This window comes from Hemitrygon akajei, chromosome 4, assembly GCF_048418815.1.
Source record: "Hemitrygon akajei chromosome 4, sHemAka1.3, whole genome shotgun sequence".
Lineage (NCBI taxonomy): Eukaryota > Metazoa > Chordata > Chondrichthyes > Myliobatiformes > Dasyatidae > Hemitrygon > Hemitrygon akajei.
This window is the reverse complement of record NC_133127.1, coordinates 144,011,959-144,028,907: the sequence shown is the minus strand read 5'-3', so window position 1 is coordinate 144,028,907 and position 16,949 is coordinate 144,011,959. Positions and strand designations below refer to the sequence as shown.

Here is a 16,949-nt window from a genome sequence, read left to right as displayed (position 1 = left end):
TGGGGCTTTATAAAGCATTGGTCAGAGTGCACTTGTATTGTGAGTAATTTTGGGCCTCTTATCTAAGAAAAAATGTGCTGGCATTGTAGAGGGTCCAGAGGAGGTTCACGAGAATGATTCCAGGAATGAAAGAGTTAATGTATGAGGAATGTTTGATGGTTCTAGGCAGATACACATTGAAGTTTAGAAGACTGGGTGGGGTGGGGGGGGGGGGGTTCACGTTGAAAGCTATTCAATATTGAAAGGCCTAGATAGAGTGGATATGGAGAGGATGTTTCTTTTATTGGGTGAGTCTAGGACCAGAATAGAAGGACGTCCACCTAAACTGGAGATGAGAGGAATTTTTTTAGCCAGATGGTGGTGAATCTGTGGAATTCATTGCCACCGACGGCTGTGAAGGCCAAGTCATTGAGTATTTCAAGTGACAGATTCTTGGTTAGTCAGGGCATCAAATTTATGGGGAGAAGGCAGGAGAATGGGGTTGAAAGGGATAATAAATCAGCCATGATGGCAAAGCAGGCTCAATGGGCCAAGTGGCCTAATTCTACCCCCATGTCTTATGGTGTTATGGGTTCTTGGGGATGCAGGAATAACTTAATGGGCGTGAACTCCCTTTTCCTCTCAGTAGAAGCTGGAAAAATACATCTCCCCAGGTGCTAGGAAAACCAACATCACATCAACAGATCTTCATTTACTCATTTTACACCTCCTTCACCTCAAGTGTTCCCTTTAATGCTTCATTCCATTTCATGTTTTTTCTTCATCAAGGCTCACTTTAGTGGGCTGCAGTTCTTAATGAATCTCTTTATAGCATCATCAGCCCCAAAGGCATTGGTAATAGCATCAATCCCAATCCTATAGTAAACTGAATTATGGTTGCAATGAAATTTCCTGCTGCTCATTATTAACAAATCACCAAATGTAGCTACATGCAACAACAATATAATCCTGTCTCCAGTTCCATCTGTCACCCCATTCCCACATGTTTATATGTAATTGTGAAGAGTGAGAGTTTAAAGCCAGTGGGGGTAGTTGGCACATTTTGCATACTACAGTTCCCAAGGAGACATTAGATAGGACATGGGAAGAGAGAGTTTAAAAGCAATGGGGCAGGGACAGTCGGCACATTTTGCACGCCACAGTACCTGAGGGGACATTAGATTGCATAAAAGTGAGCGGGGGCAATTGAGACATCTTACATGCCACAGTCTCAGAGAAGACATTGGGTTGCACATTATTAGCCCGGGATGACACAGCAGAGGAAAGGCACAACGGTCAGGTCTCTGGCACTAAGGCAGGCTCTGTGGCTCAGAAGGGAAGGGGGGGGGGGGGGAAGCAAGTTGTAGTGGCGAGGGATTTGCTGAGTAAGAGAACAGAAAGGAGATTTTGTGAACGAGAACAAGATTCCCAGATGGTATGTTGCCTCCCAGATGCCAGGGTCATGGGCATCTCAAATACAGTCCCCAGCATTCTTAAGTGCAATGGTGAGCAGCTAGAAGTCGTGGTCCACATCGGCACAAATGACAGAGGTTGGAGGGGTGACAAGATCCTGTAAAGTGAGTTCAGGGAGTTAGGTGTTCAGTTAAAGGACAGGACCACCAGGGTTGTGTTCTCAGAAATGCTATGGGTGCCACATGCTAGTGAGATCAGAAAGAGGAAGATTATACACTTTAACGAATGGCTACGGAGATGGTGTAGGAGGGAGGGTTTCAGATTTTTGGATCATTAGACTCTCTTCCAAAGAAGGTGGGACCTGAACAGACGAGCAGTTTGCACCAGAACTGTAATATCTTTGTGGGAAGGGTTGCCAGGGCTGCAGGGGGGTGGGGTGGGGGGGGGGGGAGTTAAACCACAGTTGCATGGGGGATGGGAACCAGAGTGCTGGTACAGATAGTGGAATGGTTGTGGAGAAAGATGTCATTAAGCCTACGTACAAAGTCAGGAATCAAAAGGTGTTCTGAGCTGTATGTGTTTCAATTCAAGATGTATTGTAGGGAAGCTGGATGAGCTTAGGGCATGGATCCGCACATGAAATTATGACATTGTTGCCATTAGTGAGACTTGGTTGTAGGACTGCAGAACTGGCAGCACAGTGTACCGGGTTTCTGCAATTTTAGACATGACACAGATTAAACGGAAAGGGATAGCATTACTAGTCAGGGGAAATGTCATGACAGTGCTCAGTCAGGACAGTCTGGAGAGCTCATCTAGTAAGGCTTTAGGGGCAGAATTGAGGATTAAGAAAAACATGACCACATTAATGAGATAATATTATAGACCACCAAACAATCTGGGGGATTTAGAGGTGCAAATTTGTAGAGAGATCGCAGTCTGTTGCAAGAAACATAAGGTTGTGATAGTAGGTGAATTTAACTTTCCAAATATTGACTGGATCTCCCACACTATAAAAGGGCTGAATAGGAGAGAGTTTATCAAAATGTGTTCAAGACAGTTTCCTTAATCAGTATGGAGAAATCCCAACTAGAGAGAGTGTGATACTAGATCTCCTATTTGGTAATGAGACAAGGCAAATGACAGAAGTTGCTTTAGGTGAACACTTTGCATCTAGCGATCATAGTGAAAATAGTTTCAAGGTAATCATGGAAAAAGATAGGCCTGGTCCTCAGGTTGAGATTCTAAATTGGAGAAAGGCCAGTTTTGATGGTATCAACAAAGATATGGTAAGTGTGGATGGGGACAAGTTGCTTTCTGGAAAAGGTGTGCTTGCTAAGCGGGAGGACTTGAAAAGTGAAATTTTGAGAGTTCAGAGTCTGTATGTTCCTGTTTGAATAAAAGGCAAGGATAAGGGTCTTAGGGAACCTTGGTTTTTGAGAGATATTGAGGCCCTGGTTAAGGAAAAGGAGGTGAATGGCAGATATAGTCAGGTAGGAACAAATGAGGTACTTGATAAGTTTAAGGGATGCAATAGGACACTTAAGAAGAAAATCAGAAGGGCTAAAAGAAAGCATGAGATTGCTCCAGCAGACAAGATGAAGGAGAATCCTACGGGCTTCCTACAAATATATTAAGAGCAAAAGGTTATCAAGGGACAAAACTGGTCCTCTGTAAGATCAGAGTGGTAATCTATGTGTGGAGCTGAAAGAGATAAGGGAGATCTTCAGTGGATTTCCTGCATCTGTATATTCTAAGGAGATGGGCAAAGCAGCAGTGAGGTCATGGACAGTGTACATTCTCTGATATTAAATGAAATGGAATGACCCTATACAAGTTACAGTGGAGGAGGTATTCGCTGTCTTGAGCCAAATTAGAGTGGATAAATCCCCAAGGCCTGACAATGTGTTCCTTCAGACCCTGTGGGAGGCTGGTGCAGGAATAGCAGGAGATCCAGCAGAGGTATTTAAAACATCCTTCGCCATGGCCAAGGTGCTGGAGGATAGCTAACTTCGCTCCGTTGCTTAAGAAAGGTTCTAACAAGCCAGGAAACTACAGGCCGGTGAGCCTGACGTCAGTAGTGGGAAAGCAATTGGAAGGTATGCTAAAGGACTGGATATATATGTATTTGGATAGATGGGGACTGATTAGGGATAGTCAACATGGCTTTGAGCATGGTAGGTTGTACCTAATCAATCTAAAGAGTTTTTCAAGGAAGTTACCAAGAAAGTTGATAAAGGCAAGGCAGTGGATGTTGTCTACATGGACTTTAGCAGGGTCTTTGACAATGTCCTGCATGGGTGTTTGGTCAAGGAGGTTCAGAGCGGTAGGAGACTGTTACCTCTCTGACTGGAGATCTGCGACTAGTGGTGTGCCGCAGAGATCTGTGCTGAGGTCTTTGTTGTTTATCATCTATATCAACGATCTGGATGATAATGTGGTAAACTGGATCAGCCTATTTGCGAATGACACCAAGACTGGGGGTGTAGTACTGGGAGGTATCAAAGCTTGCAGTGGGATCTGAACCAGCTGGAAAAATGGGCTGAAAAGTGGCAGATGGAATTTAAAGCAGACTAGTGTGAGGTGTTGCAGTTTGGGAGGATGAACCATTGTAGGTCTTACACCGTGAGTGGTAGGACACTGAGGAATGTGGCAGAACAGAGGGATCTGGGAATATAAATCCATTAATTCCTTGAAAGTGGAGTCACAGGTAAACAGATTTATTAAGAAAGCTTTTGGAACCCTGTCCTTCATAAATCTATGTATTGAGTACAGGAGTTGGGATGTTATCTTGGAAATTGTTTAAGAAATTGGTGAGACCTAATTTGGAGTATTGTGTACAATTTTGGTCATGTTCCTACAGGAAAGATGTATGTGAGATTAAAAGAGTTCAGAGAAAAATTACAAGCATGTTGCTGAGACTTGAGGACCCGAGTTATAGGGAAAGGTTGAATAGGTTGGGACTTTATCCCCTAGAACCCAAAAGATTGAGGAGAGATTTGATAGAGGTGTACAAATAGCGTAAATGCAAGCAGGCATTTTCCACAGTAGTCGTGTGAGAGTACAACTTGAGGCCATGGGTTAACGGTAAAAGGTGAAATGTTTAAGGGGAGCTTGAGAGGGAATTTCTTCACTCAGAGGATGGTGAGAGTGTGGAACGAGCGCAAGTGGCGGATGCAGAGTCAATTTCAACATTTAAGAGAAATTTGGATAAGTACAGGGACGGGAGGGGTATAGAGAGCTATGGTCCAGACGCAGGTTGATGGGTAAGCAGATTAATGGTTCAGCATGGACTAGAAGGGCCGAAGGGCCTGTTTCTATGCTGTAGTGTTCAATGACTCTGTAACTAATCATTACTTTATCATTAGATCAGCCTGAATTGATACAATTTGCATACCTGATCCTGAGCTGACAATTTGTTCTACATTCGGTTATCAGCAAGACATTCTGGTTCAGAAATTACTCCTTGGACATTTGTACTCAATGTGTAATACATTAGTGATATTCCACTTCCAAATTCCAGTTTTGTAAAATTCAATACATTTGAAAAGCTGAAATTGTTTTACTTAACATAGAACTTAGAATAGTACAGCACATTACAGGCCCTTCGGCCCACAATGTTGTGCCGACCCTCAAACTCTGCCTCTCATATAACCCCTCCACCTTAATTTCCTCCATATACCTGTCTAGTAGTCTCTTAAACTTCACTAGTGTATCTGCCTCCACTACAGACTCAGGCAGTGCATTCCACACACCAACCACTCTCTGAGAGAAAAACCTTCCTCTAATATTCCCCTTGAACTTCCCTCCCCTTACCTTAAAGCCATGTCCTCTTGTACTGAGCAGTGGTGCCCTGGGGAAGAGGCACTGGCTGTCCACTCTGTCTATTCCTCTTAATATCTTGTACACCTTTATCATGTCTCCTCTCATCCTCCTTCTCTCCAAAGAGTAAAGCCCTAGCTCCCTTAATCTCTGATCATAATGCATACTCTCTAAACCAGGCAACATCCTGGTAAATCTCCTCTGTACCCTTTCCAATGCTTCCACATCCTTCCTATAGTGAGGCGACCAGAACTGGACTCAGTACTCCAAGTGTGGCCTAACCAGTGTTTTATAGAGCTGCATCATTAAATCGCGCCTCTTAAACTCTATCCCTTGACTTATGAAAGCTAACATCCCATAAGCTTTCTCAACCACCCTATCTTCCTGTGAGGCAACTTTTAGGGATCTGTGGACATGTACCCCCAGATCCCTCTGCTCCTCCACACTACCAAGTATCCTGCCATTTACTTTGTACTCTGCCTTGGAGTTTGTCCTTCCAAAGTGTACCACCTCACACTTCTCTGGGTTGAACTCCATTTGCCACTTCTCAGCCCACTTCTGCATCCTATCAATGTCTTTCTGCAATCTTCGACAATCCTCTACACTATCTACAACACCACCAACCTTTGTGTCGTCTGCAAACTTGCCAACCCACCCTTCTATCCCCACATCCAGGTCGTTAATAAAAATCACGAAAAGTAGAGGTCCCCGAACAGATCCTTGTGGGACACCACTAGTCACAACCCTCCAATCTGAATGTACTCCCTCCACCACGACCCTCTGCCTTCTGCAGGCAAGCCAATTCTGAATCCACCTGGCCAAACTTCCCTGGATCCCATGCCTTCTGACTTTCTGAATAAGCCTACAGTGTGGAACCTTGTTAAATGCCTTACTAAAATCTATGTAGATCACATCCACTGCACTACCCTCATCTATATGCCTGGTCACCTCCTCAAAGCACTCTATCAGGCTTGTTAGACACGATCTGCCCTTCACAAAGCCATGCTGACTGTCCCTGATCAGACCATGATTCTCTAAATGCCCATAGATCCTATCTCTAAGAATCTTTTCCACCAGCTTTCCCATGACAGACGTAAGGCTCACTGGTCTATAATTATCTGGACTATCCCTACTACCTTTTTTGAACAAAGGGACAACACTCGCCTCCCTCTAATCCTCTGGTACCATTCCCGTGGACAATGAGGACATAAAGATCCTAGCCAGAGGCTGAGCAATCTCTTCCCTCGCCTTGTGGAGCAGCCTGGGGAATATTCCATCAGGCCCCGGGGACTTATCCGTCCTAATGTATTTTAACAACTCCAACACCCCCTTAATATCAACATGCTCCAGAACATCAACCTCACTCATCTTGTCCTCACCGTCATCAAGTTCCCTCTCAGTGGTGAATACCGAAGAGGAGTATTCATTGAAAACCTCGCTCACTTCCACAGCCTCCAGGCACATCTTCCCACTTTTATCTCTAATCGGTCCTACCTTCACTCCTGTCATCCTTTTGTTCTTCACATAATTGAAGAATGCCTTGGGGTTTTCCTTTACCTTACTCACCAAGGCCTTCTCATGCCCCCTTCTTGCTCTTCTCTGCCCCTTCTTAAGCTCCTTTCTTGCTACCCTATATTCCTGAATAGACCCATCTGATCCTTGCTTCCTAAACCTCATGTATGCTGCCTTCTTCAACCTGACTAGATTTTCCACCTCACTTATCACCCATGGTTCCTTCACCCTACCATTCTTTATCTTCCTCAGTGGGACAAATTTATCCCTAACATCCTGCAAGAGATCCTTAAACATCGACCACATGTCCATAGTACATTTCCCTGCAAAAACATCATCCCAATTCACACCCGCAAGTTCTAGCCTTATAGCCTCATAATTTGCCCTTCCCCAATTAAAAATTTTCCTGTCCTCTCCGATTCTATCCTTTTCCATGATAATGCTAAAGGCCAGGGAGCGGTGATCACTGTCCCCCAGATGCTCACCCACTGACAAATCTGTGACCTGACCCGGTTCGTTACCTAATACTAGATCTAGTATGGCATTCCCCCTAGTGAACCTGTCAACATACTGAATCCGTCCTGGACACACTTAACAAACTCTGCCCCATCTAAGCCCTTGGAACTAATCAGGTGCCAATCAATATTAGGGAAGTTAAAGTCACCCATGATAACAACCCTGTTATTTTTGCACCTTTCCAAAATCTGCCCCCCAATCTGCTCCTCTGTATCTCTGCTGCTACCAGGGGGCCTATAGAATACCTCCAGTAGAGTAACTGCTCCCTTCCTGTTCCTAACTTCCACTCTCTGAAATGTTCCCTTTCTAGTTTGCTGAATCACAGATGTTCTATTGTTGCTTTCTGGAATTATTCCACACCCCCAAAATCACTTCAACTAGTGTTATCAAAAGGCACCCAAATATCTAACTGTACACCAGTCCCTTCCCTCGCACCCTCAATTCTTTTTCTTCTGTTGCAACCTCACCTTGGAAAGGTTTAATTTAGCGAATGCTGTTCAAAAGGCAAGGGCTAATCATGAAAATAACAGATTACATCATTGTTGTGTATACAGAAACTCACAGTTTAAGTAGTCTGGCAAAGTAGTATCTGTTGTCAAAGTATGAGAGGATAGCAATTTATATATTTCTCTGTGCTCCTGCTCTGGGAGGAAGTTTAATAAATTCTGATCGATAATATCAGACTAGAAGAAAGAAAAAATAAGTTAACATCAGTATTGATAAAATATCATTCTGTGTAGATGTTATAGTAGCTTGAATATTTTGTTTGGTGAATGTGGAGTGGAGTAAATAGTGGTGTTCTATCCTTCCAAAAATACTTACTTGCATCCCTGAAGAATAGAATCTGAAATATTCTCTAACCGTATGGCTTTTTATGTCATTAGTCAAAAAAATGACTTTAAAACTATAAAGGAAACTGCAAACTTTTAAAAGATCTCTGACTGAAGGACTGAAGGATGAAATATAGCCCAAGTCTGTTTACAGAAGAGAGGGAAAAAACTGAAATGGCCCTGACTACAGTTTTTCAATTATCTCTGGCTACAGGTGTGATGCCAGAGGATTGGAGGAATGTTATGGGGTACCTTTTTTTTCCCAAAAGGAATAAGCCAAATAATTAGAGGCCAATTAGTTTGATTTCCATGATAGACAAATTACTGGAATCTATTCTCAGGGACAGTATAAACCTTCTTTTAGATAGGTGAAAAATAAAGATGTAGAAACAGTCAGCATGCATTTGTCAAGAGAACATAGTGTCTGACTAACTTGATTAAATTCTTGGAGGAGATAACAAGGAGGGTTGATGAGGGCAGAGCATTTGATATAGCTTACAAGGATATGTGCAAATATTTCTACACAACAGAATGATCAAAACAGTGAATCCTGGCTACAATGGCAAGTCAGATGCCAAAACTGGGTCAGCTGCAGGAAGCAAGAGGTAATGGTGGATGCTTTGCTTTTGTGACTGCAAAGGCAGTTACCAATGAAATTCCACACAGCTTACCACTCTGTTGTGATAACTATTAATGTGTTACGCATAAATTAAAAAGGCATGATAAGGAAGTTTGCGGAAGATACAAAAGTGTAGTAGGAAAGCTTGCAGCTATAGGAACACATAAATATACTGTTTATTTCTGCAAGAAAGCGGCAAATGGAATTTAATCCAGGGAAGTGTGAGGTGATGCATTTGGGGAGGCTCAACAGGCCAAGGGTCTGTACAGTAAGAGAGGATATTTTCAAAAGTGTGGAGCAACAGAGCAGATGTCAATATAGTGACAAAAGGGTATAAAGGAAGCAAAGCTTTATTAGCCAAAGTAGTGAACAAAGAACAGAGAGATTTTGCATTAAGTAGAACATTAGTATCCTTAAATTGAACACGAGATACAGATTGATCCCAACAAGGACATGGTAACCCAGGACTGGGAGGAGAGAAGATTTATGAAAATATTCCAATGATGTTATAGCTAAGAGAAAAGATCAGATAAACTAGGATTGTCATCCTTGGAACAGAGCAGACTGAGTGGAGATTAATTGAGGTGTACAAAATTGAGGGTTCTACACAGAGCAGACGAGTTCATGATGTTGATTTAAAATAATTGACAGAAGGACTAAATGGGAAAAAAGCTTTTTCAGCCAGAAGAACTTGCTGTCTAGAAGGTTTGCAAGTCACAAAAAAAAATCTCATCACATATAAAATATATTTGGACGTGTACTTAAAAAGCCATAAATTTCAAGGCTGCAGGCCAGGTGCTAGCAGATAGGTTTTGACTCATGCAGACTTTGAAGGTGTTTTATTCTGTAATACTATTTAACACAAAATGATTTTACCACATGGTCAAAGATAAGTGATGAATCTATATTCTGAAAATTGTTAGGGAATCCTAATAAACTGAATTATTTAAAAATAAAAAAACAGGAAATTCTCAGCAAGTCAGTTTGCATTGGCAAAAGAGGAAACAAGATAACATTTCCCATCAATATTTTAACTCTTTTTCTCTCTCCATGTTGTTTAACCATCTCAGCATTTCCAGTAATTTCTGCTTTTTATCATATTTTAGCATTTGCATTATTCTGTTTCTGAACTAATTTAAAAACAATCAGAAATTATTTAAAATTATTGCATAGATTTCAACATGATAAGTGTATCACTCTAAAATAATGAGGCTTACCCAGATGGTGCCCCTAAATAAGACATTTTTCAAAAGTAGTTTCAAAACTCTTATTTGTCTTTGAATTATAGAAGGAGATTTTCATAACAAGAAGATATGCTGTTGTATTTAACAGAAAATGCTCTTTAATATTAATATACTCACAGGTAAATGCCCAAGTAGAGGTGTGATACTATCAGAAACATAAATTATATTTCCATCTGTTGTTAGAGCTATGAAGAACCCATCCAATGCCTGTAGAATGCAGCACAAAATAATAGAAAATAATATTTTCCAATAAAACTGACTGTATCTTTATATTTTTAGAATTACAATAACTTAACTCTATTAGAGTGTAAACAATATTAAGAGATTGTTTATAAACAGCAACTTTTACAAAACACATTTATCTGAATGAATTTTAAAACAGAAACATATAATATGAATTACTGCACATTTAATATGTTGTAAATAAATCTGTGTTTTTCCAAATCAAATGCACAATATATTTTATTCTCTACAGATTATTTTAAGTGATGGCTCAGTGTACCAGAGTACTGCATTATAGCACTGATTATTGAGATATTGTACTTACTCTTTGGCTCCGGTCTGAATCCAGTGTCAGACCCAACCAGAAAGAAGCAAACAGGGAAATGAATCAGTACTGGCCTTAGCACCTAATCCACACTGCATGTACATGCAATCCTAAGAATGTTTCATGCCAACACCATTAAAGAAATAAATTGTCAGATTAAATCATATGAAGCAAGTTGACTGGATGCTGGTCTGGAAATACATTCTCATGAGGTACCTCTAACATCAGTTGTGTGAATTCCTCATTGCTCAGAAATGAAGGCTTCCAGTTATGCTGGATGATACTGGTTTCTCTCTGTGCTGAAGTCTCTAAAGAGGAATATGAGTAGCTTTAGTATTTTACTTTAATGTTTCTATTAACATTGTTGCAGCATATTTTTTATTTGTTTAAAAATTTTAAATGTTCTCCTTGACGTTGGCATCCACATCCATCTGTGATGGATATTTACTGTCCAGGGCCAGTAGGCCTTCCTTTCTTGCCAAGCACAACCTTGTACATAGCAGTTGATGCTTCTAAAGAGCAAACGGTTGTTCTTAAGTGAGTTAAACTGCCGACCAATATTCTTTGTTTAGCATGTTGTTGTAAATGGGAACCAGTCTTCAGTTCTTAATGTCAATGGTAAGCAATAAACAGTCTGAAGTTAAAAGGACAGCTTTTCAAACAAACAGCACTGTCTATAGAGAATAGGATGCTGGCCAATAGCATGAGGCTGACTGCTAAAGGGATGCAGTTGTAAAACAATGGGGTTATGCTAATTGGCTTGTATTAAATCAGACAATATTGGCTAAGTTGTTTAGTTCAAGGAAGCTTGCAGACTAGATTGATACTACTGTTTAGCACATCAAATAGCTGATTCGTTCATAGTTGAAAGGTTTGTATACTCAAAGTGTCAGCTTCATGCATTAATTCTGGGTATCTGAGAGATTTATCCCCAGAAGCTTTTAGACTACCTGTGGGAAAAGGTATCTGAAAAGATATCAATATAAATGCAAGAAATCATCAAGAAAAACAACAAAATTATGGGGTGAATTAGAGTCTATTCCTTAGACTTTGATTTCTGCGATGGACAATTTGTTTGTCTGCACCTTGTGGGAAAGTCTTTTTAGCTTATAGAAATTGTACTTGTGGTTTGGAAATAATTAGTGTTTCAGAAATTATTTGCAATTTGTATATCTTTTATAAGATCGAAATCCTCTGTGAGTTTTAAATGTGTTTTGAGAACTTAGACTAAATTTAAACATGTAGCACTAAAAGTAAATGAACTCTGTTTAAACTACTTTTTTAGCTGGAAGTATCTCCTCCTTGGTAGAATGTGGGGCCTGCCACTCAAATAGTGGGTGCATGCAGCTAAACTCCCCACGGAGGATAAACAGGGACATGAACTCATCTTTGAAGAATAGGTAACTACAGTATAATTTCCATTTAGTGAGGGGATCCTGAGCTATCTATATTGGACAGGGCTTAAGATCGTTTGAATTTAGAACTTAGTGTTCAGCAAACCCAATACCATCACACACCAATAGCTAAAAACTAATAAATATTCTGCGTGAAAATGTGTATCTGCCTGTTGTATTAAATTTTAGAAAACATTCGATGAATGTCTGAACAGTTCAAAATGACAAATTAGCTCTTTATGAGCTCACAGCATGTACAGCGTCGGTACAAGGTAAATGCAATAGGTTTGTTAATGTCTAATGTTTGCCAATAGCAGCTGGATTCTTTCTTACTCTCCAAAACCATTAACATGAGGATGTCTGGTAATGACTAAATGTCTGTTGGTCACTTAGAGAGCTTGGTTAATGAGTTCTTTATTAGTGTCTTTCAAATCAGCTTGATGGATTCTTTTTTGCATTTTGCATTTTGGGTTATTGCTTATGTGTAATACTAATGTTCCTTACAAGTCAAAGGAATGTTATGTCCAAAACATTGCTGGACTGATGGATAAGGAGTCCAACACCTCCAGATTCAGGAACAGTTACTACCCAACAAACATATGGCTCCAGATGCGACAAGGATAATTTCATTCACTACTTCTCTGGACTGATCCTATGATCTACAAACTCACTTTCAAGGACTCTTTACTTCTCAGCATTATTTTTCTTTGCATTGTTTGTTTTCTTTTGAATATTTATTGTTAACCTTTAACACATGAAATTCTGCAGATGCTGAAAATACAAAGTAATACACACACAATGCTGGAGAAACTCAGTAGGTCAGGCAGCATCCGTGGAAATGAACAAACAGTGAATGTTTCAGACCGAGACCCTTCTTCAGGACTGGAAAGGAAGGGAGAAGATGCCAGAATAAATTGTGGGGAGAGGGGAAGGAGGATAGCTAGAAGCCAGGTCAAGCCAGGTGGGTGGGAAAGATAAAGGGCTCGACAGGAAGGAATCTGATAGGAGAGGAGAGTGGGTCATAGGAGAAAGGAAAGGAGGAGGGGACCCTGGGAAGGTGATAGGCAGTGAGAATAAGTAAGAGACCTGTGTGGGGAATAGAAGGAGGAAGAAAGGGGAGCCAAAATTATGTATAGTTTTTCAGAAAATTCTATTGTATTTATTTTTCTCCTGTAAATGCCAGCAAGAAAATAAATTTCAAGGTAGTATATACTAACATATACATACTTTGATAATAAATTTACTTTGAAGCATAAACTTTGATGGAAGTCCCATCAACTTCCATATATTTCTACTGATAATATAGTCACCATCATTTCCTCATTCCTATTAATTCTCTAATAGTTTTGGCTATTATTTTTAAAAATAACTTTTTCCATGAAGTAATTCTTTAATTTCTCTGCCATTTCCTATTCCCCATCGTTAATTCCCTCATTTATCTATAAAAGATCCCTGTGTTCATTCACTAATCTTTTCCTTTTTTACACAATCATAGAAATTTCTACAGTTCTTTTATGAACTCTCATATTCCATATCGAACTCAATGTAAAATTCTATCACAGAAGCAGCTGGGTTGACATGGTAGTGTAGTGGTTAGCACAATGCTTTACAGGACCAGTGACCCGGGTTCGATTCCCACCACTGCCTTTAAGGAGTTCTCCCTGCGACCACCTGGATTTCTTCCAGGTGGGTGGTCCTCCCACAGCCCAAAGACATACCAGTTGGTAGGTTAACTGGTCATTGTAAATTGGCCTGTGGTTGGGCTAGGGCTAAATTGGGGGATTGCTGGGTGACGGAGCTCGAAGAGCCAAAAGAGCCTATTCTGCACTGTATCTCAATAAATTTAAATTTGTGCAGTGGTGAGATAATATGAAAATGTACATCTGGACACCACTTCTATTAAACTCAGTTGAATGATTACAGTGATTTTAAGACCTGCCTCATCAAGAGACCTTGTTTGACAGAATCGCAGGTAGGTATCCTTTCAGCTATCTATTCACCCCATCCTGAGTCTCCTTACAATCTTCATCATTTTACCTTGTTTTGAACTTGACTCCAGACCACTCAACACCACCAGATGCCAGCCCCATCCTCCTCACGGGCAACCGACTTCAGCACATCAGTAGCAGCTGATCACATCCACTATCTTGATGTTGCCACCTCATCTTTAAAGTGCTGATTCCCTCTCATGAGTAACAGTTTGATCTTTCCCACCTGACGATCTGCCTACACTAATCCCATTCCTTGCAATCTATGAACTGGCAAGCTAGTGGGACAAAGACTTCTGTGTAGATTTTCCATACGAGGTCCGTCCCTTTCATCCTGTGCCTTGGGCTTTGAAGACAAAGCAATAGTGCAGCACCAAGCCCAATGCGAATCCATGGCAATATTTCCATTTTTATCATCCACTTTTAAAATACAGTTGGACTTTCCTGAGAAATCCCAGCATGTCTGCATGGAACTGATCATATTTCCAAACAATTCTTCACCAGTAGTCAAGGAATCAAGGATTGCTGTGTAAGTCCTAAATTTGCTGAGAGTTCCTTATTTATCTGGTGAAGTGGCAGCATGCTTCAGCTTCTCGCAGTTATGTTTTTGTCAGGAGGCAAACTTGAGGGCAAAGTGTCATCATCTGACAAAGTTGAAGGCTATGTCTTAAGCAGATTTTAAATGTTTTACAGTGCCTATTAAAGGTATTCACCACCTTGGAAGTTTTCAGGTTTTATTGTTTAACAACGTTGAATCACAGTGGATTTAATATGGTTTTTTTTACACTGATCAACAGAAAATACTCATGTCAAAGTGAAAACAAATTTCTATAAATTGGTCTAGCTTTATTAAACACAAAATAATTGATTGCATAATTACTCACACCCTTCAAGTCAGTATTTAGTAGATGCACCTTTGACAGCAATTACACCTTTGAGTCTGTGTGGATAGGTCTCCATCAGATTTGCACAGCTAAACACTGCAATTTTTCCTCATTCTTCTTTACAAAGCTGCTCAAGATGTGGATCGTGAGTGAACAGCACTTTCCAAGCCCAGCCACAAATTCTCAATTGGATTGAGGTCTGAACTCTGACTTGTCCACTCCAGGACCTTAACTTTGTTATTCTTAAGCCATTCCTGTGTAGTTTTGGCTTTATGCTTGGGGCATTGTCTTGCTGGAAAACAAATCTCCCAAATCACAGTTCTCTTGCAGACTGCATCAGGTTTTCCTCTAGGATTTCCCTGTAATTTGCTGCATTCATTTTATGCTCTACCTTCACAAGCCTTCCAGGGCCTGCTGCAGTGAAGCATCTCCACAGCATGATGCAGCCACCAGCATGCTTCATGGTAAGGGTGGTGTGATTTTGATAATGTGTGGTGTTTGGCTCATGCCAAATATAGCACTTAGTCTGATGGCCAGAAAGCTCAATTTTGGTTTCATCAGATCATAGAACCTTCTTGCAGCTGATTTCAGAGTCTCCCGTTTACTTTCTGGCAAACTCTAGCTGAGTTTTCATGTGAGTCATTTTCAACAGTGGCTTTCTCTTTGCCACTCTCCCATAAAGCTGTGACTGGTGAAACACCCAGGCAACAGTTATTGTTTGTGCAGTCTCTCCCATCTCAGCCACTGAACCTTATAACTCCTCCAGAGTTGTCATAGGTCTCTTGGTGGCCTACCTCACTCGTCCCCTTCTTGCACAATCATTCAGTTTTTGAGGACAGCCTGCTCTAGTCAGATTTACAGCTGGTCCATATTCTTTCCATTTCTTGATGATTGACTTAACTGTACTCCAAGGGATATTCAGTGACTTGGAAATTTTCTTGTATCCATCTCCTGACTTGTGCTTTTCAATAACCTTTTCACAGAGTTGCTTGGAGTGTTCTTTTGTCTTCATGGTGTAGTTTTTGCCAGAATACTTACTCACCAGCCGTTGGACCTTCCAGATACAGGTATATTTTTACTACAATCAATTGAAGCATCTTGACTGCACACGATGATCTCCATTTAGCTAAATATGTGACTTCTAAAACCAATTAGCTGTACCAGTAATGATCTGGTCTGTTATATTGAAGGAGGTGAATACTTACGCAATCAATACTTACGCAATCAATGTGTTTCATGTTTGTGATTAATTTAGATCATTCTGTAGAGATCTGTTTTCACTTTGACATGAAAGAGTTTTTTGTTGATTAGTGTCAAGAAAGCCAAATTAAATCCACTGTAATTCAATGTTGTAAAACAATAAAACATGAATTCTTACAGAGGATGAATACTTTTTATAAATGCTGTATATTTAGAGGCTTTTGAGAATGTTTACAATTGCTTTAAGCAATTGAATAAAAAAATTAATAATAAATAATAAAATTTCAACTTTATTAATGTTTTTTAAATATACAAAATATTAAGTAAAGCTAGCTACAAAAAATGTGAACTTTGCAATTTCCCATCAGTTCAATGGGGGCAGGTATCACCATTCAAATCAATGGAGTCACCTCTCCTACACCAAATCTAGAATAGAATTAGAGAGGTAAATACCCCAGTGAAATACTGCAAAATGCCAGTCTAATCAGCTATATGGCTGGAATTTACATAGAGTTGGTCACTCCGCACGTCTCAGATCTATGGTATGTTGATGCAAGTGTAGGACTTAGCTGAAAGCTGCCAGTTACCCTCAGAACCAACAGCCGCAAGCAGCTTGATTCAGCCCATTCACAGGCATTCACTCCCTAACCATTTAATATTGAATTTAATAATTTAATTTAATATAATATAATAGCAAATAGTGGACTGGTGACCAGAGCTGACTCATCATTCTCACGAACATTTGGACCATCCTATCCACTTGCATTTGAATTCTCTTAGTTGCCCATGAGGTTCGCCCCTTACTAAAACATTAAGAATGTTTACTGATCTAGGTTGCTCAGTTTGCTCAGAAATTTTATTTTAGTAGATGACCAAATTTCAGAATGATGGCATGTGGAATTGTTGAAATGACACAGCACCCTGCTGCTCCACCCATGGAGCTTAACAATATTCATGTTATAACAACCAAAAATATGATATATGCTGTTTTGCTTTTTCCA

General features: G+C 40.3%; 1 protein-coding gene across 4 annotated transcripts in view; it reads right to left on the bottom strand.

The window, feature by feature from the left end:
- The window catches only part of LOC140726724 (neuronal PAS domain-containing protein 2-like), a 114,939-nt gene that overhangs the window by 42,191 nt on the left and 55,799 nt on the right, over positions 1 to 16,949 (bottom strand). For 3 of the 4 annotated variants that reach the window (XM_073043493.1, XM_073043494.1, XM_073043495.1), the window contains 3 exons: positions 10,699 to 10,790; positions 10,053 to 10,142; positions 7,805 to 7,925 (listed from right to left, as the gene is read on the bottom strand). In XM_073043493.1, the coding sequence (XP_072899594.1) occupies positions 7,805 to 7,925; positions 10,053 to 10,142; positions 10,699 to 10,790 (303 nt within the window). The remainder of the gene's footprint in view (positions 1 to 7,804; positions 7,926 to 10,052; positions 10,143 to 10,698; positions 10,791 to 16,949) is intronic. The other variant, XM_073043496.1, reaches the window with a different exon arrangement.